General features: G+C 46.8%; 3 protein-coding genes across 14 annotated transcripts in view; 1 reads left to right on the top strand and 2 right to left on the bottom strand.

The window, feature by feature from the left end:
• Positions 1-461: 461 nt before the first annotated feature.
• Positions 462-4631, bottom strand: SUOX (sulfite oxidase). 3 transcript variants are annotated; one of them, XM_025477067.3, is made up of 4 exons: positions 4180-4631; positions 3042-3098; positions 2601-2778; positions 462-2366 (listed from the first exon to the last, which is right to left on the bottom strand). In XM_025477067.3, exons 1-4 carry the CDS (start codon positions 4614-4616, stop codon positions 957-959), a joined length of 2082 nt encoding a protein of 693 aa, XP_025332852.3. In that variant the 5' UTR covers positions 4617-4631; the 3' UTR covers positions 462-956. The 3 variants fall into 3 exon arrangements, with proteins under 3 accessions (XP_025332852.3, XP_025332855.3, XP_025332854.3); XM_025477070.3 differs by having other exon boundaries at positions 4109-4210; XM_025477069.3 differs by lacking the exon at positions 4180-4631 and adding an exon at positions 3841-4053.
• Positions 4632-4665: 34 nt separating this feature from the next.
• PMEL (premelanosome protein) overlaps positions 4666-24715 on the top strand; it is a 34810-nt gene continuing 14760 nt past the window's right edge. The window contains exons 1-6 of one of the 10 annotated variants that reach the window (XM_025477052.3): positions 4666-4837; positions 5249-5350; positions 5741-5790; positions 23003-23321; positions 23560-23632; positions 24426-24525. In XM_025477052.3, coding sequence (XP_025332837.1) covers positions 24517-24525 — 9 coding nt within the window. In that variant the 5' untranslated portion in view covers positions 4666-4837; positions 5249-5350; positions 5741-5790; ... (1 more) ...; positions 23560-23632; positions 24426-24516. Of the gene's footprint in view, positions 5791-23002; positions 23633-24368; positions 24654-24715 lie in introns of those variants that run through there. The other 9 variants (XM_025477054.3, XM_049115640.1, XM_035696290.2 and 6 more) reach the window with 9 other exon arrangements.
• Positions 6519-24374, bottom strand: RAB5B (RAB5B, member RAS oncogene family). Its single transcript, XM_025477075.3, has 6 exons — positions 24236-24374; positions 11758-12020; positions 10498-10649; positions 10106-10228; positions 9485-9578; positions 6519-9155 (listed from the first exon to the last, which is right to left on the bottom strand). The coding sequence occupies exons 2-6, from the start codon at positions 11918-11920 to the stop codon at positions 9040-9042; spliced, it is 648 nt and encodes a 215-aa protein (XP_025332860.1). The 5' UTR covers positions 11921-12020; positions 24236-24374; the 3' UTR covers positions 6519-9039.

Raw genomic sequence — 24715 nt, 5'->3', positions numbered from 1 at the left:
GCGCCGAGAGCTCCAAGTCGGAGACGCGCGCTCGCCCGCGGAGGGGCGCTCGGTGGTGCCCCTTGGCGGCGCCCCCGCGCCCCGGCACGGCCGTCCCTAGAGCCGAGGGTTGCCCCGCCCGTACTAGGAGAATACTGGTTTTAACCTCTGAGCGATTCTCTGCCTCTCCTGCGAAGTGCAGGAAGGGGGAGGCGCAGGGAGGAGCTTCATAATGTCAATTTTTAAGACCGCTCTGGGAAGTCTTCTGGGGCCGGTCACCTGAGCAACGCTAACCGGCGCGGGGCGCGGCAGGGAGGGAAGTCCCACTTCTGCACGTCCCTGTACCTGCTTCCCTGCCCCGCTCCCTCCCCACCTTGCTCTGGATCATCTCACTACATATCCCAGGGCCAGTGCATCTCCCTCCCTCAGCCTAACACGCTCACACTCCAGCCTCCAAAGTCATAATTTTTCTTTTTTCAGAATTGTAGTCTTAAACAGATACTTTATTGATGTATTTAGAAAAGTAGAACTATAAAGGGGGAAGGAATTCACCCTTTACAACCTCTGGCAACCCAGAAAGTCCGTAGAAAGTTGTACATACGCTTTTCTTACAGCCACACACAGTCTCTGAAGACTCCCAAGAAGAAAAGCCAAGTAAAGTGGTGGTGTACATTAGAAGCGGAGATGGGGTAGGAAGAGGAGAGTGCTTGTGTACTGAGCTTCCCCACTTCTAGCCTCCAAAAGCTCTCAATTCCTGGCACAATAGGAGTTTCGTAACCTAGAGTCAAAGGAGAGCTGGTGCCCGCTTGGAAATGGGCCATGTGTGTATCTGTGTGTGGTTTAGGAAGGGACACTACAGGGTTGGGATCCAAGAAGTGATGATAAGAAAGCTTTTTCTGTGGGAATGAGGGAAAAGGATGGGTATGGAAAGGGGTTGAGAAGATGATTCTGGGAGTAGGTAATTCCATTTCACCTTCTCATGGGGCGACACGGACATGGACACGGTGCCAGGCATTGCTGAGCACACCTCGCAGGTTCCAGATTGGGGCCACTGTGTCTGGTTGCACATTGTAGCTGTCATCTACAGCCTTACAAACAATGTTCAATTCCTTCTTCCCAGCTGGCACAGAGGCTTGCAGCTGCCACAGCCTCCAGGCCCAGGCCTTTCGGGGGCGCGGTTCCTCTCCATCCAGCTCAGCCACCTGCCAGGTTAGGCCCCCATCCAGAGACACATCCACCCTGACCACAGCCCTCCCACCACCACTCCACGCATAGCCCTTGATAGTCACCTCCCCTGATTGCACAGTCTCCCCATCCTTGGGCTCTGTGATGGCTGACTGGACAGGAAGTTCCTGAATAGATGGAGCTGAGTCAAAATCTACTGTGTCCCAGTCCACAGATGGAGAGAAGCCTTTGTAATCCCGTCGCTGCCAGTGACTGTAACTTTCCTCTGGTTCCACACTCACTTTGCCCAGCCATTTGACATGGCGGGCACCCACCACACCAGGCACCACCACCCGCACAGGAAAGCCATGGTCTCGAGGCAGAGGCTGCCCATTCATCTCATATGCCAGCAGGACCTCAGCTTCAGGGTCCATGGCCCGAGCCAGAGGGATGGATGCTCCGTAGGCTGTCCCTGTGGGGTCTGAGTCCAGTCCCTCAAAGCAGACATGGGCCTCAGTTTCACAGAGTTGGTGACCAGCCTTGGCTAACACATCACAGAGGCGTGCCCCAGCCCAGCGTGCAGTGCTAATGGCCCCCGTGTTCCACTCCAGACCTTTGACTTCTTTGAACCGAGTCATCTCAGAGCGTCGGTTGCCGGCGCACTGAAGAGTGACTGTGATCTCATGCTTAGGGAACTGGTACAAGTCATTCAGGGATAGGGACAGTGACTGACCCTCAGGTGGCCCTACTACATGCAGGCGATAGGTTTCTGGGTCCAGGTTAGGTACAGGCAGATGGTTTCGGGTGAAGAAGATAGGGTTAGGTGTGATATAGTTTTCCGTCAGCAGTTCAGGGGGGGGCTCTGCATTAAAGGGGCGCTGGCTGTTGACCTTCAGGGCTGGGTGACGGACAGGATCATCACTGTAAGGGTCAGAGGTCTTCAAGGTAAAGGGCTCCTTGTCTTCAGGGCTCAGCTCCCCGACCTTGTACTGAGCCAGTAGCTCACGCACGTGGGGCTGGTTATGAACGGCATAGAGGGCCCAGAAGGGCTCTAGAGGACCCCCTGCTGCCAGCATCAGCTTTGACGGCCCCCCTGGGTGTAGGTCCACAAATTCTGTAACATCAAACACCTCACAGCCCAGAGTCACCCAGATCCTAGTCTCAGGGCTGCTGTGAGCTCTTACTTCCTCTCTCGTGTATAAGTGTGGTGACTCCTGAGCAGCCTGCGGGCAGGGCAGACAGAAAAGAAACATACATAGTAAGAAGGAATCACTCTAGCTCACCCTGCCCTAACCCTTAAAGTCATGGCCACTGTGAAACAGAGGTAGCAGACTCCATCTTTACTCTGCAGGAAAGCACTTAGCACCATGGGCTCTGTGTTCATAGCCTGGGTTTCCTGGGGAACATACTAGGGCCCCTTTGTTCTGACAGTGAAGTCCCTTCCTTCCCCCACTTACCCTGCACCGGTGGTCATGATAGGCCAACACCGCACCCAGGCCTAGCAGAGTCCCCATGACTCTCCATCCCTTCGTGCTGGAGTTATCACCAGAGAAGGCAAGGCTGGGATACTGGAGCTGAGATGAATCATTTGTAGAGCAGGCTTGAATACAGAGCCTTGAGGGGACTAACTTGAGTCTGGAAGAGAGAGAGGGCTTAGCACAGTTCCAATCATATGAAAGGGACAGTGAAGGCTTAGCGTTTAACAGGTTGGCCACTGGTTCTTCCAGTTGGGACTTTGTTTGTCCAGGGATGGGTGGGGCCAATGGGTGAATTATGGCTTTCACTTTCCTCCCTGGTAGCCATCATCTCAGCTGTCTTATCTGGTAGATAAAACATCATAAAGATACTAGGAGTGGGGGATATGGGCTATGAGACGAGTTCTAGGATCGATGGCCTACCTGCAGGCCTGTCGGAAACGTGGGATCATAGCCCTCTGCAGCAGCATTGTGGCAGACCTGTGGGAAAAGATTCCAGGATCAAGACAGGGAGTTCTAGAAGGGGATGATCTTAGGTCATCCTAAAGGGATGCAGAGAAGGTCAGCAAGGTGTTCCCTGGGCAAATGAGGAGAGTTTTTCTGTGGTAATCAGGCCAAAGGATGGGAATGCATGTGGGGGGGGGGTGCCCAAATGGGTCCTTAGATAAAACGTAATGGACTTCAGAGAGACTGTACTGACAGGATGGAGGAGAATGGGGCTGGTGAGGGGGAGGGGCTGTTTGGTCTTCTAGAATCACCTATCTCCCATCTTCCATTCTCTACTTTGTCCACTACAGAGAACAATGTTTGGGGCCAAGGGCCTAAAGGACAGAAGCCAAAATATCTACTACCCAGGTGGCTGATTTATCATTTCCAAAGTCAGCAGAGAACAACTGAGGGGAAGACTAACGGACAAAACAGTGGAAAAGGTGGTAGGAACCTAATGGGAAGAATGAGCTCAGATTCTGGAGTTGAACTGCCTCTGGTTTGTGAAACTGGCCCTGTTAACCAGCCCCACTGCCTGGGCAAGAATACCAAGCCTCTCAGACCTGTGTCCTCATCTATGAAATGAGATCTACCTCGCAAGGTGGCTGTGAGGAGCAAACAAGTAATACGGTCTTTGAAGGCCTTTCAGTCCCCTCCTTTCCTCTGCTAACGTAGGGGAAAAAGATAATGCAACCCAGCTGGGAACTGGAACCCCACCCAGGGTTTCCACCCCTACCTTGTCTGTGCCATTCCCAGGAACTCAGCAAATTGGGAAGTTAATGGCCCCGGTGTCAGCGAAGAAGTCATTTTTGGCACTGTGCCCCGCAGTTCCTTCCTCAGAACACTGAGCGGATCACTGACCCCAGGAATGCCAAAATAGGGAAGAGAGAGAAGAGTCCCCATTGCTGGGAAAAAGCTAAAGAGGGGGGGCAGGCCGGGAAACTGCCAGGGCCACAGGAGCAGGAGCGGCGCCTGCACTGTACTCCGGGCCCTGGGATCCTCACCTGTCCCACCTGCCCTCGATGCCGGCGGCCCCCTGACCCAGGCTAGCGTGGCGCCGCCAGCGCTGACTTACAGGCGAACTCGGTCAGCGCGGTGTCCCAGGCTTGGGAGAAGCAACCTTCCGCTCCAGGACAGATGGCACACCTGCCGTGCGGGTGGCGGCCGCTCGCTCCGCAGGGGCTCCTGAGCGGGGAGGCTCGTGGGCCGCAGCACAGCACCCGGAGCCACTGCCCAGCCCCGGCTCACGCGCGGCTCGGGGCAGACACCGCGCCCGGGACCAGCGGGGGCGGAGGCGGCACTGGCAGTTTTGTTGGAACGCACGGGGTGCGGGGCACCCCCGGGTCCTGAAGGCCTGGCTGCTCCCCGGTTGGCACCCTGCCCCCTTATCGGGTTCGGCGTCCGCGGGCTCCGCGGTGGCTTGCCCGCCGGCTCCAGCCGACTCGGCCGAGGGGCGGGGCGAGCGCGCTGACGCGGGCCGGCCCCAGGACCACTCGGCCCGGCCCCGGCCATTGGCGGGCCGCGGGCCGCCTCCACGCCGCTTTGCCCGCCCCCCGGAGGCCCGGGCAGGCGGGGCGCCCCGAGGGCTCGGAGCTGAGCCTGGCGGTTATCTTCATCCCCCGCTCGACGAGGAATGGGACCCTCACTGTGACGGGGACGAGGACTCCAAAGGTGGGGCTGAAGGTGGGAGGTTTTGAGATGCCCCCGCCCTGCCCCTGCAGCTGAGACACAAGGTGCGTTCCCCGAGGAGGCCTGGAAATCCCGCCGGCTTGCTCCCGGCCGCGAGCTCCGCCTCCACCCTGTTTTTGACAAACGTCTGTGTTGCAACTATATTACAGCCCTTGTTTGTCTTTTGGCGAAAACAAGGTCAAGCGCTCAATTCTCTTACATCCAGCAAGAGGAGAAATGAAGCCTAAATAAGTGGTTCAAAGACTTCGAGATCCCTTGGACTTGTCGATTTTCTTCCCAAATCATGGAACCAACAATATAACCATTTTTTTCTTAGTTAAGGCAATTGAAAAAATAATTGGTCATGACGAGAGCAATAACATTGAACAACCCCAAAGTAGGAAGATTATAATCGCTCATTATCTCAGAGAGTCACTAAGAAGATGTTTGCAATTATCCTTTATCCTTTGGTGCAGGACTGAAAATTCATTTTGTCATTGGCCGGCTGTGAACCTGGGGCAAACGTATCCACACTGCCCTCTGGAGCTCAGAAGCTTGAACTACAACCTTACTCAGTGGTAATTTTGGAAGATCATTTCCTCTCCCTTTCTGGTCTCCTAAAATGAACTAGAGCTTTTGCCAGGAATCAAGGAAACTTAAGGGGAAATACTAAGAGACAGAAGGAAAGGGGAACTGACAGGGAAAAGGTGATTTTCACCTAGAGGTTTTTGGAAAGAGAAAGATTTCCAACTCGGCTGTGTTCAATTAAATCATTCGAGAGCTGTGATGCCCAATCTATCCTTCCAGTCTTGAAAAATCGGCTCACAGCCCAGGGATACAGAGAAATCAGTTAGGGACTTTCTGAAGCCACAGAATAAAACTTCTTCCTAATAACAGTGTGACCTTGTGTGCCCCACACATACTTTACATAATTGACCTTTAAATCTCAACTTTTCTTCATTTTACAGAAAAAGCTGAGGCAGAGAGCAGCTAAATAACTCGATCAAGGCCACAGTTGGTAAGTCGGTAGATGGGACTGCAATGCCAGCTCTGTGTGGCACCAGTCCTCTTTCCTGTGCTTTTGCAACCATACCCAATCTTTCTCTGTATCATTCTCCCCCATCCACCTCCGCTTAGACTGTGATGGACTGAGGGGCTTCAAGTACAGTAGCAAACAAGAGCAGATCTAGGAGAAATCTTCCTGTTGGGGTAGAAACCACATGATCAATTAAAAACACAAATTTAATGATTTCTTTAACCTTCTTTAGGTCACAGACCCCTCTGAGATACTAACAAGGCAATGTACCCCTTCCCTGAAGAAATGCATATAAACTTCAACATAATACTTCAAAGGATTCACAAATACCACCTCCCCCTCCAGTCTCATCAGTTGTCTGCCCAGAGATCCATTGACCCCCACACCCCCACCCCTCACCCTGCCAATATATATTCTGTTAAAGAGGTCTACAAAAATAAGCTAGGTCGGATTTGATGAGCTCTGTAGTGGCCTGGGAATAGGAGTTTAATGGCATTAAAGGGAATATTTTCCAAAGTGGGCTATCTCATTATTGAAGAAAAGATTAAAGGGAATAAGGAGATACCCAAGATGTAGGAAAGGGTTTGTTTCTGACTCAATAAAACATCCAAATTTCTTGTATCAGACAAAATAGCAAAAAAAAAAATAAAAATAAAAATAAAGGAAAAAAGGAAAAAAAAAGAAAAAGAAAGAAAAAAGCAACACTCCAATACACTTTTTTTTTCTTTTTTTTTTTTCCTTTTTTACTTACATTAAATACATCGGTAAATCAGCAGTCGCATTCTGTTACCACGATTGTTACGTTGGGAGAGGAAGAAAAGGGGAAAAAGGCAAATGCTTTCTTAGAAGAAAAAAAAGGACACCCCCCCTAAAAAAAAACTGATCAGAAGAAAAAAAAAAAAAAAAGAGGAAGAAGAGCTGGGAAATAAAAACTAAGATCCCCAAGCCCGAGAGAGCTCAAAGGAAAGCAAAAGAGCTGGTAGGAAATCGAAGGAAGGCAGCAGATAGGCCCAGAAGCTGAGGCCAATCCTGTTCCTAAGGGGGCTGGGGAGGGGAGAAGAAGGCTGGAGAAATGCTTTCCCAGCCCCAAGGCAATGAAATACTTTCACTCCTGTTCCATGGGGAAAGATACTGAGAAAAACAAAAACAAAAACAAAACAAAAAAACTTCATTTCTAAGGAATTTAAGAGCGCTATCTTAGTTCTTCCACTTATAAGGATGCACTGGGTGCTTTGTGGGGCTGGTGGGTGCTGGGAAAGGAAGGGGAAAATATATGTGTGTTTCAGGGCCACGGGAACTAAGGCTGCCCCTGGAAAAGAAAGGGAAATGAGTCCTAAGTGGAAGAACCTAAGCTGGGTCCTTCAGAGTCTCAGCTCCAAGGATCTCTCAGCTGCTCTGGGACAGAAGGCAGTCTGTAAACCAAAGGGCAGAAAGGTTCCAATCCTAGGTCACCATGACTTTTCCTATCTTACTTCTTCCTCCAATTTTCCCCAAACTCTGGGCTGGAACCAAGAAGGAGTTTAGAGTTCTCTCTTGCCTTGATGGCTCTCAGAGACATCCTAAAATACCTGATGAGGGATGTGTCCTCGGGTAATGTGAGACAGTTGTGATGGACCTTCAGTGTCAGCTGTTGTTTCCTGTCCACAGGAACAGGTGTTACCATATGAGGGAGCCACAAGTAGGCCTCTGTGGTATTAGCCTTTAGTGGTATGTGGATTAAACCACTGGCTGGGGGTGGGTCTGAGGATAAGGATGGAGGAACTAAACCGAAGGTACTAACAAAGGAGAAAAGATCTAGGGCCTGATGGGAGGTGGAGGACAGAACAGACTGTACAGTGGGAATAAAGATCATATCTATTTACAGGGAAGTAGAAAAGACATGGTAATGGGTAGATCAAATTGAATGTGAACCTTAGGAAAGGAGAGAAAACTCCTCTCTCTTTCCTGACCCCTCTTTACTCCCATACATGGCCTAGGCTATCCTATCTCCAGTTGCTCAGTTAATTCCCCAGGAAAGGCAAACCTATACTCTTGAGAGCTAGGTTGGCAAGAATATAGGTTAAGAATCAGAGTTGGAGGAAGCAAGCAGCGGAGACTGGGCTTGAGTAGCTGCCACTGGTTCTGTTCTCTTAGCCCCTCCCAAAACCTCATATATATACTACCTTGGCTTTCATTTAATTAAAAAGGTGAGAGGGCAGGTAAATCAATCAAAACCCCCATAAAACAAGTATCCCAACTGAACTACCACCAATTAAAGTGCAAACTGCAGGGGAATAGAGTGGCTGGGGCTGAGGCCATCTAAAGGCCAGAGGAAAAAAAAAATGCATATGTATAAATCAGAGGATGGGTATCAGAAACTGGTCCCTCCTCTAATTAGATCACAGCAGAGCCAAAGATGCAGGCAACCAGTGAAGATTCTTTGGAGGACTCTGGGGTCCAGAGTCTCCCCCACTATGGGGGAGGAGCTACCGAGGCTGGGTGAGGGGGATATTAGGCCTTGGAACAGTTCCAGAGCCATAGGTACACTGCATCTCCACCTCCTCCACCTCTGCCCATTTAGCCAACAACAACTCCTACCTGGTACCCAAGAGTTTGCCTTCCCATTCTCACCTCTACCTGGAAACACCCTCCACAAGGCCAACTCATGGAGGCTGCAGTGTTTTCAAATATGAGAGACTCCAACCAAATAGAAACAAAAAGGAACTGTTTCCTTACTCCCTCCTGCTCTGAGGCTTACTCCCCTTCCCCGCCCCAGGGCCCTTAATGTGACTGAACTGGAAACATCCTTCCTCAGTTCCTGGGTTCACCACCTTCTCCATCCTGGGGAGAGGAGGAAAAGGGGATCAAGAACAGGGATTGACCAAAAGCAGAAGGGGAAGGGGCAGGAGACAAAAAATGTTTTCTGAAAAAAATGAGGAGGAGGAGGAGGAAAGATAAGTAGGTCACTGTCTTGCACCTATAATACAAAGTGAAGAAAGTTTGTTTTGGAAGGTAAGTCCTGGGGGATCTGACCCCCAAACCCGAGTAGGGGTAGGAGGCCAGTGGCAACAGCTGCCTGGTGTTGGTTGCTGAAGCGTTAAAAAGTGCCATGATGGAGCTGTCAGGAGGCAGCCCTTGGGAGCCAGGGCTCAGTGTGCTGTTACCATAGGGGCTGTGTGCTGAGGGGTGGGGATGGAGGTTATTTCTTAGCTCTCGTGCTAGCTCCATAATTGTTTGCTGCTAGCCACCCCCTCAGTTGCTACAACACTGGCTCTTGTTCTGCTGGGACTGCTCATGGAGATCCACACCCCGGCTTCGGCCTGCTGCACCCCCCAGATTCTGGGGTTCACTCTTTGGCAACTTCTTAGCTAGAGATAAAAAAGAGAAGGGAAAAAAAGTATGGTAGATTTTAGTCATCCCTCCAAAGGACTATGGGTGGGGTAGAGATAGGGAAAGGGGAAATGTGAGAGATTAAAAGAATGTTGTGAAGAGGGAAAGGTTAACTGTTAACTACATGGAAGATGAGGGGTAAAGCTGCAGCCAAAGGACTGAGGTCGTAATGGAAAGTTAAGATATTTCCATACCTAAAATTTTTTACAAGAGGAGACATTCCCCTCTACCTTTATGATTTGGGTTAGTGATCTTATCTAGAGGCACAGGAAAAGGACAGGAGGACCCCAGGCTGCTCTAACCTTACCTATAGCCAGGAAGAGATCGTTCACGTTCATAGCTGTCTTGGCTGAAGTCTCCATAAACAATAAGCTGTTGTCATCTGCATACGCCTGGGCCTCCTACAAGGGGTGGATGTATTGGTACTCAGAATGTAGGGTAGGAACAAGGAATTGGGTAGGATTTGGTAGGGTAGGAACAAGGAATGGAAAGGCTCTGAGCCACCTGGCCCTGGACCGATATTTTGGTAACAACTCCCTCAAGCATAACTCATGGTCTAGACAGCTTAATCCAACAAGCAGGAATCTTAATTATGAGGGAGAAGGTAAGCTGGTTGGGGGCATTTAGGTTGTGACACTTGAATAGTCCCTTAAGTCAAATTCTACTGCTCCCTCTTTCCTGTTTTCATGTTGGTACCCCCATAGCTGGTATTTCCCTGCCCCTCTGCTCTGAAATTTTCTTGTGTCTCCTCTAAAATGCCCTGGCTATCATCAGGGTCCCAGTGTTGCTGTATTTGACTTGGTGTGGAACTGGGGAATGAGATGACGAATGTCCTCAGATGAGGTTTTCAGAGAGGGCAGGTTGGAGGGAAAAAAGGTCCCAAGCACAGAAGGAGTGTGTTAGAGAGGGACTCTACGGGCCATCTTACTTCATACTCCACCATGCGCTTATTGGCCAGATCAGCTTTGTTCCCCGCCAGGGCAATAACGATGCTAGGACTGGCCTGTCGCTGTAGTTCCTTTACCCAGGTCTTTGCTCGAGCGAAGGTTTCCTAGGAAAACATAAGGAAGAGAAAGGTTGGCCAGAATGACTGCCAATCCAAGCCCATCACCTTCAAAACCTAGTCTCAAAACTCACCTCTCCTAGGCAGCCTTCCCTCACTGAAAGCATCCATGTCTGATAATTTATTACCTCAGTCTTACCAGAACTTAGAAGTATGATTTGTAGTCTTATTTTGCTATTTCAAGAACAAGTTTTCTCTTCCCCACCTAATTTAATTCCTATAAATAATAAGCAAGAGAATCTTCTCAGCCCACTTACCTGATTAGTAATGTCATAAACCACAATGGCAGCTTGGGCACCCCTGTAGTACATGGGGGCCAAGCTATGGTATCGCTCCTGCCCAGCTGTGTCCCAGATCTCAAACTTGACTGTTGTGTCATCTAGACAAACAGACTGGGTGAGGAAGGCCGCTATGGATGAGAGAGTGAGGGGAAGAAATTGTAAGTGGGAGGATCAATGGGAAAATCCCAGCCCCCTTCACAATATCTCCATTCTCAGTCTAAGCACAGTCACCACCCAGGTCATTGAGCTAAGGAAAAGGTTTCGCATTCTCCTCCTTATGTATAGACAGGCCCTAGAACTAGGGTTAAGATTGCCCTTGACTAAATCCTTCCTGCCAGAAGTTTCTCTATCTAAGGAATGGGGGCACGTAAATTATGAAGGTTAGAGAGAATTGACATGTATACCAGTCATCTTTCTTCTAACCAAAATAGGGGAATACAAGATGATGACAGAAAATAAGCTTCAGGTAAAGGTTACATCAATAAATAGAAGATTTTAAAGCCTGATGGCAGATCACACTATTATCAGTATTATTTGGCTGTTACTTTTTTATATAATCTTCTGCTGGTCAAAAACACCACATTTCCAAGGTAACTAGTAAAAGCGGGAAAGGAGTAACATGGGAGTTCTCATAAAAGGTCTTTTACTAACTAGCACCCTGTTTTGGGAGTAGAAGGGAGATGGTAGCAAAGGTGGAAAAGGCACATACCTTTTATCTTTTGTATTTAGTTCCAGCCTCTCTTTTACCAGGTATGTACATCCGAATCATCTAAGCTTTTCCAAACGTATAGGTCTCTATCTCCCCACCCTTACTCTAGTTCCAATGCTAATCAGTAGATCTAGGATAGGGCCTAAGCATGACAGGATGAAAATGTTCCCCAAGAGATTCTGATGTTCATTTCTGATTATGAATCACTGCTCCAAGCCAACCCTGTTCTAGATGACACTCAACTGAACTTCAATTGGATTAAGAGAGAAGTGGGAGGCAGAAGACAAACTGGGCTTTAAAAAATTAAGTGACCTTGGTGTGCCAAGGTCATCCTAATTTTCTTCTAGGAAGCAAGGGGACAAGCATATAACTACTTTTTGGCATTATGGACTTTTTTTTTTTTTCCAGTTTTATAAAGGATTTCCATTCCAAGGAGCTTAAAAAGGCCAGCTACACAGTCAGATCCCTCGATCTCCCTTCAAAAGCCTCACTAATCATTGACCCTCTTCTTTCCCTGAGGTACTCACCTCCAATGGTGCTCTCCTGGTACTCATGAAACTGCCCTTTGACAAAACGTAATACCAGGCTAGACTTCCCCACTGCAGATTCACCCAGCAGGACCAATTTGAACTGGCATATTTTGCTGGCCTGGGGCTGCCCATTGGGCCTGGCTGTGCTTCTGCTAGTCATGGCTAGATTATCAGAATGGGGAAGGGTAGAGGGAGGGGGATGCCACAAAGCGGCAAAGGGGGGAGGGGGGAAGGGGAGGGGACTTCAGGCTTCAACAATCCTGCAAGAAAAAAAGTAGGTAAAATTAAACACAGGGACATTGCAGCTGCAATTAATTTTAGAGAAAAGATAAATCTCTTCATTTCTTTGCTTCTATGAGGACTTAGCAATTAAAATCATCCACCATTAAAAGGTTATCCCACTGAGAGGGTCCCAGGCAGCTGACACTCCGTGGCAAGAATGGGAAACAATAAAATAAGAATTGCATCTGAAGTGGAGTTTGCCCTACTACATAATCCTCAATTGCCAAGGGAGCTGAAATGGAGAGATGGAAAACTGTTATATGTTTATTTCCCATTAATTCCTCATCATTTTTTTTTTTTTTTTAATTCATGATAGAGGGATCCCTGGGTGGTGCAGCGGTTTGGCGCCTGCCTTTGGCCCAGGGCGTGATCCTGGAGTCCCCGGGATCGAATCCCACGTCAGGCTCCCGGTGCATGGAGCCTGCTTCTCCCTCTGCCTATGTCTCTGCCTCTCTCTCTCTCTCTCTCTCTCTCTCTGTGACTATCATAAATAAATAAATAAATTAAAAAAAATAATTCATGATAGACATAGAGAGAGAGAGGCAGAGACACCAGAGGAGGGAGAAGCAGGCTCCCTGCCGGGAGCCCGACGTGGGACTCGATCCCGGGGACTCCAGGATCACGCCCTGGGCCAAAGGCAGCCGCCAAACCGCTGAGCCACCCAGGGATCCCGGGAGGGACTCTTTAAGCAGACTTTAGCTGAGCCTGGAGCAGGATGTAGGGCTCCATCCTACAACCCATGAGATCATGACCTGAGCCTGAAACCATAACCCAGAAACTCAACCCACTAAGCCACCCAGGTCCCCCAGCACCACACCACCACAGGTCTTCAAAGAACAGCAAACCAAGAAGTGGGGAGGGGCAGAGTGAGAGAGAGGATCTTAAGCAGGCTGCAAGCTCAGCACAGAGTCTGATGCAGGGCTCCATCTCCCAACCCTAAGATCATGACCTGAGCTGAAACCAAGAGTTGGATGCTTAACCAACTGAGCCATCTAGGCACCCCAAACCAAACAACTTTTAGTTGGCCTGAAGAACACCCAGATGCACCCATACATGCCCTAAGTCCCCAGTAGCTCATTAGTATCCTGGTACTGTTCTTCCCCCCACTCCCATCTTTTTTTCTAGCTTTCAAAATGGAAGATTCACTACAAGGGTATGGGATTAGTCACCCCTCCCTAAGAGCAGAGGGGTAGCTTCTGGTTCCATATCCTTCATCTATAACCAGTCTTCTTGATATTTCTGAATCTCTAACCAGGGTCCATTTGCCAGAAAAGCTGTCCTTTCTCGTTTCTGGCCAAAGGTGAGTAGAAAATAGAAAAATAGACCATAGAAGTGCCTGAGTGGCTCAGTCAGTTAAGCATCTGCCTTTGGCCTAGGTTATGATCTCAGGGTCCTAGGATTGAGCCCCACATCGGGCTCTCTGCTCAGTGGGGAGCCTGTTTCTCCCTCCCCCTCTGCCTGCTTATGTGCTCTGTGAAACAAATAAATAATAATTAAAAAAAAAAAAAAAAAAGGACCACAGACAACCAACAGACCACATTCAGCATCAACTCTTCCACTTTGTCTTGCTACCTCTCCAAGTCTGAAAATCTATTAGAATAAGAATCGGTAGGCTTGGCCTACTCTCAACTTGCAGCTGTCTTCCTGGTGTCGAGGGATTGGATTACCCTCCACACTAAATGGGCCTAACAGCTGTAGGCCTCCAAATTAGAGGCAAAGAAAGAGCATGTACCTTCTAAACACATGTAGGAGTCTCCAGAGGATGATGTAGGGGTAAGTTTTCTTGTTTTTTGTTTGTTTGTTTGTCTTTTTATTTTTTATTTTATTTTTTTGTTTGTCTTAAAGATTTTATTTTAGAGAGAGATAGCGTGAGTGAGGGTGGGGCAGGCAGAGGAAAAGGGAGAGAGAGAGAATCCTAAGCAGACTCTGCCCTGAGTGTGGAGGTAGACATGGGGCTTGATCCCAGGACCCTGAGATCATGACCTGAGCTAAAATCAAGAGTCAGATACTTAACAAACTGAGCCACCCAGGTACCCTGTAGGGATAAGCTTTCCAGCAGGAAACACTTGATGAAAATAAACTGAGCTACCTTCTTTACCTTTCAAGGGGCTTGGAAAGCTGATGGTGAAGGAAGAGCCAGAGAGACGTTGAGACTTTGAAGGTCTAATTATCCAACCCTGAATATAATTTATATTTCATCATTCTGACTCTGAGGGGAAATGAACCACCAAAGGAGTTAATATGATCAGAGCATGTAAAAACCTCTGTCCAAAACCTAAGCATTGCTTGGGTTGTACTTTGTTCAAATGAATCTTTCCTTTCTCAAAGGTTGATTCTAGTAACAATCTGCAATTCTAGTAAAGCTGGGAAACACAGTGAAGTCCAATTCACTGGGTGTATTTTACAGTTGTGCTACTAGCTCTGAAGCTTTGAGGAAGTTACTAAATCTGTGCATTCATTTCATCTGTAAAATGGGATAATAGCCTTATGAGCTCTTATGAAATGATAATTATAATAGAAATGAATGGAAGTATTTAACAATAAGCACTCAATGAATATTAAGCTACTAATCATTAATGACATCAAGAGAATGTCTGAGCCTTGCTTCCACCTTTACAAAATGGAAAAAATCCCCACTTCATAGAGTAGTAATGAAAATTAGGGAAAAGATGTGTTTAACATAGTGTTAAAAAATAAGTTATTTAGTGGCCCTGATTCACAGAAAAGATCAACTTAATATATTAAAGTATATCTTGGGCAGCCCAGGTGGCTTAGTGGTTTAGTGCCGCCTTCAACCCAGGGCCTAATCCTGGAGACCCGGGATCAAGTCCTGCATTGGGCTCCCTGCGTGGAGCCTGCTTCTCCCTCTGCCTGTGTCTGCCTCTCTCTCTCTGTGTGTCTCTCATAAATAAATAAATAAATAAATAAATAAATAAATAAATAAATAAATAAATAAATAAAATCTTTTTAAAAAAAGTATATCTCAATATTTTAACTAATATATTCCTAAAAAGCAGCCTTGATAAGAAGTAGAGAAAAAAACAGGAAAAACAAAAGTGTAAAGATAAGTTAACAGGGAAATGAGATAAAAGTGAAAATTCAGAAAAGTCCCAAAGTAGACTAGATTAAGGCAGAGGAGTATAAGAAATTACTCTGATTTTACTGGGTATTTTATATTCCTCAGGACAGTGAGTCCTAAGGATCCAGATATACATAGGCTATTTTGTGGTGAAGTTTTCAGTGATTTATGATGAAATGATAAAAATAAAGATGATATTGCAAGTTTTTCATAAAGCTAAATTTATTTTTAAAAAAATTTTTTAAAGCTCCATTGAATGTGGAGCCCAATGTGAGGCTTAAACCCACAACCCTCATGTTAATACCTGGGTTCAGATCAAGAGTCCCACAATCAACTGACTGAGCCACCCAGGTGCCCCTTAATTTATCCAATTTATTTATTTTTTAAATTTATCCAATTTAAAAGAATATTCTTAATAATAAGCTTTCTAACTTCTTACTTTCTTTGTTTCAATTACATCTCAAAGGTAAATATATATATTATATGGAAAAACCTCTGAGACTCATTGGGGGATTGAGCCCTTTGTTGGGCTCTGAACTCAGTGTGAGCCTGCTTGAGATTCTCTCCCTCTACCCTGCCCCCACTCTCTCCCTCTAAAATAAAGAAATCAATCTACAAAAAGTTGTAGAACAAAACATATGGTTGGATCCTATTTCTGTAAAACAAAATTCTGCATAGAAAACAGTATAGAGGGATCCCTGGGTGGCGCAGCGGTTTGGCACCTGCCTTTGGCCCAGGGTGCAATCCTGGAGACCCGGGATCGAGTCCCACATCGGGCTCCTGGTACATGGAGCCTGCTTCTCCTGCCTGTGTCTCTGCCTCTCTCTCTCTCTCTCTCTCTGTGTGACTATCATAAATAAATAAACTAATTAATTAAAAAAAAAGTATAGAAAAAAAAGAAAACAGTATAGAAGGATACATAACCACCTGTTAACAGTGGTTACCTCTGAGGAGAGTAGGATTGAGGAGGGTGGTATGTGAAGGACTTGGATTTTTTTCATTCTACACAATTTTTTTAAAAAGAGGAAATATACATTTTTAATTTTTTTGGGAAATATATTTAAAAGCTGAGACACAGGCAGAGGGAGAAGCAGGCTCCATGCACCGGGAGCCCGACGTGGGACTCGATCCCAGGTCTCCAGGATCGCACCCTGGGCCAAAGGCAGGCACCAAACCGCTGCACCACCCAGGGATCCCTAAAAGCTTTCTAAATAATTAATGATTTGAAAAACTAATGGCTTTCTAAATACCCATATATGGGAAAACGAAAACCCTCAAACTTAAATTAGTTGGTCCAGGGATGCCTGGATGGCTGTCAGTTAAGCAGCTGACTTCAGCTCAGGTCATGATCCCAGGGTCCTGGGATGGAGCCTGCAAAGTCGGCTTCTCCATCCTCCTCTGCCCCTCCCCCACTTGTGCTTGCTCTCTTGCTCATAAATAAAATAAATAAATAAATAAATAAAATAAATAAATAGATAAATAGATAAATAAATAAATGAATAAAATAAACAATCAATCTTAAAAAAATTAGTTGGGCCATAAAATCCTAAATTCTGGGAACCAGTACTATAAGAATCAGTTATTTAGGGGCACCTGGGTGGCTCAGTCAGTTGAGCATCTGCCTTCAGCTTAGGTCACTGATCCCAGGATCCTGGAATGGAGCCCCAAATCGGGCTCTCTGTTCAGCAGGGAGCCTGCTTCTCCCTCTGTCTCTGCCTGTCACTCCCCCTGCTTGTACTCTTCCACTCTCTCAAATAAATGAAAAACAGTATTTTTAAGATTTATTTATTTATTTGAGAGTGGGCATGCATGAGAGCAGGGGGGAGGAGCAGAATGAGAATCTCAAGCAAACTTCCTTCCCACTGAGTGTGGAGCCCAACACAGACGACACTGAGATCATGACCTGAGCTGAAATCAAGAGTCAGATGCTTGGGCAGCACTGGTGGCGCAGTGGTTTGGCGCCGCCTGCAGCCTGGGGTGTGATCCTGGAGACCTGGGATAGAGTCCCACATTGGGCTCCCTGCATGGAGCCTGCTTCTCTCTCTGTCTCTGTCTCTCTCTGTCTATGAATAAAATCTTAAAAAAAAAAAAAAAGACCTTGTCTTAAAAAAAAAAAAAAAGAGTCAGATGCTTGACTAACTGAGCCACCCAGGCGCCCCTTAATTAGGTTCTTAACCACTAGTCACAGTTCTTTAGTTCTTCATTCTCAAACTGTGAGTTGTAAACCAACAATGACTTTGAAATTACTTGGTGGATCATGATCAGCATATTTAAAGTAAAAAAAAAAGAATAAAAAATAAATGTTTTGCAAAGAATAAGAATCATCTTGTGTAAATGTTTCACTTAATGTACACACAGTGACTTATACTAAGTTTTGTTACGAAGTTATGTTAAAAAAAAAGTTTAAAAAACTGCTTTAGAGAGGCCTAGACAATGAAAGATGGGTTAATAAGGATGGGAGGAAGTCTAGGCCAGCAGCCTATAGCCTATGGTTACTATTATAGCACTTCTAGATGAAATTAAGCTGAGGGCTGAATATAGCTCTCCAGGGGTCAGAGGATTCTTCAACCCTGCTACTAAAGTTATGATGCAATTATAAACATGGGAAGCCAAACCAGACAGGGGCACTCCCGTGTGGTGTTGGTACAGGCTTTGGAATCAAGGAAAGTTGAGTTTTATTCTCTGCTTTGCCAGCTGTAACTCACTGTGATCTTAGGCTACTCACTCCCTTTGCGCCTTTCTGAGCCTAAGCTACATTATTATGAGGATCTGTGGGGAGTGAGGGGAGAAGGAAAAAGTAGAGAGCAGGATTTTAATTCAATTCCAAAGTTCTGGATACACTTAAGAAATCTTTCTGTTAGAGTTTCTCAGAATCTGTGAGGAATTATTTTTAAAAGCATATTTATGTTGCACTTCATATACATTGCTTCATAACAAAAGATAGGCCATCATAACTCTACACTTTAGAAAACAGATGACACTACTAGAAAAAAAGCTACAGATGATAAGCTGATCAAGTTTCCTTTAAGTGACATACATATGCTATACTCTTAAGATACAACAGGAAAAGTTACTAGATACTTTGACTTATTGGCTCACTTTTTTTTTTTAAGTAAGCTCTATCAAGGTAGGGCGTGAACTTAAAACCCTGAGATCAAGACTCACATGCTCTACCCACTGAACAGCCAGGCGCCCCAATTTTTTGTTCACATTTTCATCTATTTCAAAGTGTGTGATGCAAGGGGCAGAACATGAAGCCTCATTGTTACTATTTTACAATAAGAAAATATGGGAGTTAAAATGGACTGAATTCTCATAGGCAGACACATGGCTCTAGGCCTGGGAAAACAGTAGGGAGTAGGGGAAATGTGGAGATAGGAAAAAGTCACAGACACATTCACGCTGCAAAACCCTTGGATTGTCACAGATTAGGAACTACTGGGTTGGAAAAAAACTACCTCCTACCCCAATGTGTCACCTCAATAACATGTCTTACCTTCCCTGTTCACAATAATTGCTGGGCTGCCCATCACTGTGCCTTGATCTTTATTTTTTTTTTTAAGATTTTTTATTTATTTATTAGAGACAGAGAGAGAGGGGTAGACACAGGCAGAGGGAGAAGCAGGCTCCATGCAGGGAGCCCGACGTGGGACTCGATCCCAGGTCTCCAGGATCATGCCCTGGGCTGAAGGCGGTGCTAAACCGCTAAGCTACCGGGGCTGCTGTGTGCCTTGATCTTTAATACCAACATGTATATAAGGGTACCATTTTTTTAATGCAATAGCTAGACTCTCAAAAGATCAGGGGCACAGAAGTGAAATAATATACATAAAACTCAAATAGTTTTAGTTGGGCTTTTTGTTTTTATTTTTTTGCTAAGAGTTGACAATAGGCAAAACGATTCACTCAAAGACAAAAAATAGGGATGCCTGGGTGGCTCAATGGTTGAGCACTGGTCTTCGGCTCAGGTCATGATCCCAGGGTCCTGGGACTGAGTCCCACATTGGGCTCCCTGCAGGGAGCCTGCTTCTCCCTCTGTCTGGTCTCTGCCTTTCTGTGTGTGTCTCTCATGAATAAATAAATCTTAAAAAAAAAAAAAAAGGACGAAAAATAAACCACAGCCGAGCCAAATGGTGTGATGATTACCTTCAAACCTGATGCAAAGGGAAGACAAGGAAGTTATTCTTCCCTTCAACCCCTTCAGTTTGGGAGAGGAAAAAACATCAGATTTAACTTCCCTTAGAAGTGCAGCTCCACAAAAAAATTGTTTATCAAATGACCATTAACTAGGGAGGATTGAGGGTTGACCATAGCACTAGCCCACCTCCCCAGTGCTAGCATGCTGCCCAGCAGCTCAGGAAAGTATGAATAGGAAAGGTTTCTTAGCTTGCTGGTCCCAGCTAGAGCATGACTATTCTTCAGGCCCCTTCTACTTAGTATCTTTGAATCTCTATGCCAACCACATTATGAAGCCTTTAGAAGTCTATTACCTATTAACAGAGACTAACTTCCAGATATATAGCCACTGGAATCTAGCCCACACCCAAATGCCAGCCTCATAAGGTCAGTTTCCCAGATAAGAGGTGGTCTTGGTCTAGTCCAGTCTCTGTATTTATTTTACAGAGAAGGAAACTGAGGCACATAATATTAATCAACTTGCCAGGTATTACCATATATACAGCTATTACAAATAATATTAATCAACCAGCCAGGTGTTATCATACAGACAGCTAAATCTCCTTTTAGCAAGTACTCCTAGTCATATACTCTTGCTAATAATATACCACTATACCTCTTAAGCAGGAAATGCTAACTCTGAATTGAACTCTGAAGAGGGCACCAGGACAGAAACAAGTTTAGAGTGGACAGTTTCTACCTCTATTCAGTTTAGATAAGTACTTCTTTAGGGACTATAAACAAGGTAGCTAGACCCAGGCCTTCCCTAAGAACTGGAATCCAGTTCCATATTCTTCTAACAGAAGAACTTGCTCATTACTGGGCTTCTCTCGTGTCTTGACCAAACCTTGCCAAGATGGCTGAAATGGAAATAATTTCATGGAAGAGGATAGGGAAGAGTGGTAACTTTTACAGGGGTCTGTGGACCTTGGGACTAGCCTAAGAGATTTACTGATTAGGGAAGACAGGGCAAAAGCTAGTAAATACCTTCAACTCTCAATTTCATTTAGACCTCAAATTACTAAAATCTTGAACTGAGAGTTCTACTACTTGGTTCAGGTCTTTCATTATGTTGATCCAATATTAACTAATGAGTCACAGTCTTAAATGAGTGAGTCCTTCCACTTCTCCCCACTCTCTCCCTTATATTTCCCCAAGAGGTAAAAAGCATGCTTATCTCTTATCAGCATGGTGGTACAAACTTTTAATTATTGACCTAGAAAGGACTGGAATGCCCTTCCTCACTAACTACCCTCTCACCCCAGCAGAATTCATCACTGCTTCCCCTGGGGTCCCACAGTATTAAGATAGTATTTCTATCACAGCATTTATTACATTAAATGTCTGTTCTGCTGAACTATGAACTTCTCAAGAAGTGTGACTATTTTTTATGTTATTTTGACTCTCCAGAGCACAACACAATGCCTGGTCCCTAGGAGGTATTCATTAAATGCTCCTTAAGTTAATTAAGGCTAAAGCAGTTCTGCTTCCCTCCATCTATTCTTCCCTTTTTGTGTCAACTGGATAGCTTATTTAGTTCCATTTGGGAATGTTTTTAATTGTCCCCAGAAAACCAACTCTCTCTCCTTGGCCTGTGATCTCCCTTGGATGGAGGGCCCCCTTGGGATCCAGCCCACAAAGTACTGTTGCAACTCACATGGGCTAACTGCTTTTCCTGTCACCCGTTACTATGCTCAGATGGCCTAATCACACCCAATATGCGGCCCTCCCACCCTAACACTGAAGTAACTGTAGCTTAAAACAAAGTTCCTGAGTTTTCAGTTAATGTTAATTGCTCAAAAACTTTGGGTCATTATCTCTATTAATTCCTGAACTTGAGAAACACGAGTTAAAAAACCCCAAACCATTAGAGCTAGAGGACATTCTGAAAAGGTAGCCACTGCCCCTAAACCACAGCCACAACCTGGCCCAGAAATCTGCATACACTTTGCTCACCTGGTTGGCTCCTTACTCAGCTCAGTTACTGTTCAATGACTAAATCTTTCCTAAAACACTCTTGGGAAGTGGGAGTGTATTGTGTAGGGTTTTAACGTATCCCTCCTAGAGGGCTTTGCATTTCCTTATTTTAAGTTTATTGTCTAACATTTCAGTTACTTTCCAATCTGAAATGCTTTAGGATTAGGGAGCAGCCTATCTACTTGCTTCTCCTGCCCTATGCCTCCTCAGAAGTCAAATTCGTATCAGTGCACACAAAACAAGCAAACCATAGAAAAGCAATCCTTGCTCTTGGGCAAACTAAGAGTTAGAAGGTATGACTTGTAATGAAGTGTGACTTGAAGAACAAAGGGAAAGCTCTCTTCTCCAAATATAGTTTGTAACTCTAGATCTGTGTTAGATTGTTTCTTGAAGGTAGACTCTGATTAAGAGGAAGGTGGAGGGGCACCTGGGTGGCTCAGTAGGTTAAAAGTCTGACTCTTGATCTTGGCTCAGGTCTTGATCTCAAGGTTGTGAGTTCAAACTTTGCTGGGCATGGAGCCTACTTAGAAAAAAAAAAAAAAAGGAAGCTTGAAAAAACAAAAGCAAATGTATAGAAGAAAGAAACAGGTATACCACCAGGATGTAGAATATGGATGGCAAAGCCTACAGAGAGGTTGGTTGATAGTGCGCACACACACACAATTTTCTCTAGGGCTTATTTCGCAGAAGGAAAATAAAAACTCCTTGGGGTACATAATCCAAGTTTCTGAAGGCACTGTACAAAGGCTGGGCACACTAGAGGCTTCTAAGCCAGTAAGGACAAATTCAATTAATAAGGTGGTAGAATGAAATGTCTCAACTGTCCAGAGGTTTAGAGGAACACAATTTCAAATCCAGAGAAACTTGAGACCTTCTCACATCACTACAGAAAGACAGTTACAGAGGCCTCATAGGAGAATCATCATCTTCTTTTAGGTTAATGAAAGGACAGTCATATAATCTGAACATGCAAGACCATGAACCAGAAGGTAGAGGTCTCAAATTCCTCACTTTAGCAGAGATGCCAGTAATTCTCCCAAACAAATAATTCATTTAATGTTTCTTTCCTGCCCATAAAAGAGAAAAAAGTATTGGCCATCTATTTGGGCATTTCCTAAGATGCCCAATGCGAAGGGGGGCGGGGTAGGGGTGGTGGTGGTGGCAGCACTCTGTGTGGTTTTAAGAAGGTGAGGGAAAATCCAGAGTATACCTCTCTGCTTGTCTGAATTTGATATAGGAAGACAAAATGTGCTGTGAAAGGACAACAATAAATAACAGAGTATCATTCCAGAAGGGAAAACTGGACAGAATGAGACTAGAGTTTGGTGGGAAGGTGAAAACAGAATTGCCTTTGGCGGCACATCCCTCAAAGAAAAGTGAGATTAGTCTGATCTGCTGTATCTCTGACCTTCCTGGATGAAATAAAATGAGTGAGGTATGTGTGGGAAGATATATACTTCTCACGCTTCTGCACAGCCTGAATATTTAAAAATATGTACATATTACTTTTATAATTAAGAAGAAATGTAGTTATAAAACACATTTGAATGAAAGGGAAAAAGAAGGAAGTATAATAAGGGAAAATCCAATCAACTCTAATCTATGGGGGACTAAGGAGGTCAGTTGACCATTAAAAATATGCGGGGGAGGGGAGACCCCCGGGCCTTAGTAATCCATCTTCTTTTTCTCTACTTATTTCCTTCCTCAAATGCCTGCCTCACTGTTCAGGCATTTGACCCAACTTTCTAATAGCACAGAAACCTGGGCTCCTGAAGAAGTAGACAAAGAACAGGGGTGATGCCAACCTTCTGGAATGGAATTTCTCACTCTTCCTCAAATCTCTTCCTCAGTGATATCACCTCCTATTTCCAGCTTGGTTCCACCTAACCATTACCTGCCTGGGAAATACCCACGTCTAAGTCCCACAAAAGTTTCACCAAGTATGGTCAGAAGATCTCCTGGTTGCTGGGGATCTCTAAGCCCCTTTCAAGTGTGGAGAATAAAGTCCCTGATCCCCTCAGAGATGCAGCATCCACCAAAGACGAGAGTAAGTGAGAAAGAAAGAGGCACCCCCGCCCCATCCAGCTTCTGGGCTCTTCCTCAGTGCTGCACCCTCACCCAGCTGAGGCTGGTAACGAGACACGGACTCACCCCACACCCGTTAGGGCCAAGGGAGCGTGGAGGAGCTGAGTTTGTAACGGCCAACAGCCGCACGCACAAAATCTTTAACTTTTGTTTTCCCCGGGAGCACCCCAAAACTTCGGGTCACCACATCTCAATCCTAGGAGGAACAAGGAGCAGGTCCCCCCAAGACCCAGATCCGCCGGCCCACCCGAGCATTCCCAGGAGCTCCCGCAGGTGAGATCGGGCCCTGCAGCCACTTCTGCAACTCCCTCGTCTTCTAGGCTAGTGAGGCTTCCCTCTTTGGCCTCGCTTCTCCCTCAGCGCACCCAGATCCCCTCGGCTCAACTCGGGGGCACCCTAGTTCTTTTCATAACAACCCCTCTCCCTGAAGAGGATGCCCCTTCCCCGACTAGGAAGCCTGCTAAGGCCCTTCCCGGTAGACACTGCGGGAGCCCCGGCCCCGGCTCCCCTCGCCGCCCGGGCGTCGGCACTGACCCCTCCTCAACTCCCGGCAAACGGGCTTACCTCCCCCGCGGCCCGGCCCTCTGCCCCGGCTCCTCCCTCCTCGGCGCCGCTGCGTGCGGCCTGCCCTGCGCTCCCACAGCCCGGCCCCGGCCCGCCCGGCCGCCTCCCGGCCCCGCCAACGCCGGGCTCCCAGCCGGCCCGGCCCCCTCCTCAGCGCCCCCACTAGGCCTGCGGGCCCGGCCCCCTGCTCCCCTCTCCCGGGGCCGCTCTGACCCCTCGCTGAGGCCCGGCCCCGCGCCGGCTCGCAGGCCGGGGCGCTCTCCTCTCCCGAGCGTCTCCGCCCCTGCCCCGTGGGCGCCAGCAGCCCGGTACCTGGGGCTCCGTCTCCCCCGCCGGGCCCAAGCCAGTGTCGAACAGACAAACAGCTGCAGCTCAACCAAACCCTCCTGCCCCTCCTCCTCCTCCTCGTCCTGGGGCGGGGGCCCCAGCCAGTAGCACGATTACCCGCCTACCAGCGGGGGTGGGACATGCGCGCACTAATCCGCCAATCCTCTGGAGGAAGGCGGGCCTCTTCCGGCGCTGCCACCAATGAGGACGAGCGACGGACTGGACAGGCGGGGCCCCGGGCCAGTACGGAGACGGAGACGTTGAAGATGGACGAGGTGAGGAGCCACTAAAGAGCGAGCTCTCTGAGACAGGGGGCGGTGCACTGATGACAGGCGGACACGCCAACCAATAGCGTCTCGACACCCTCATGACCCCGCCTTCTGACTCATAAACATCTAATCAGGTGAGTGGCGGAGGCGGGTCAAAGGGAAGCTTTAACCAGTACTGGGAAGATTCGGAACCGGA

Source organism: Canis lupus, chromosome 10, assembly GCF_003254725.2.
Source record: "Canis lupus dingo isolate Sandy chromosome 10, ASM325472v2, whole genome shotgun sequence".
Taxonomy (NCBI): Eukaryota; Metazoa; Chordata; class Mammalia; order Carnivora; family Canidae; genus Canis; species Canis lupus.
This window is presented reverse-complemented; position numbering and strand designations above follow the sequence as displayed.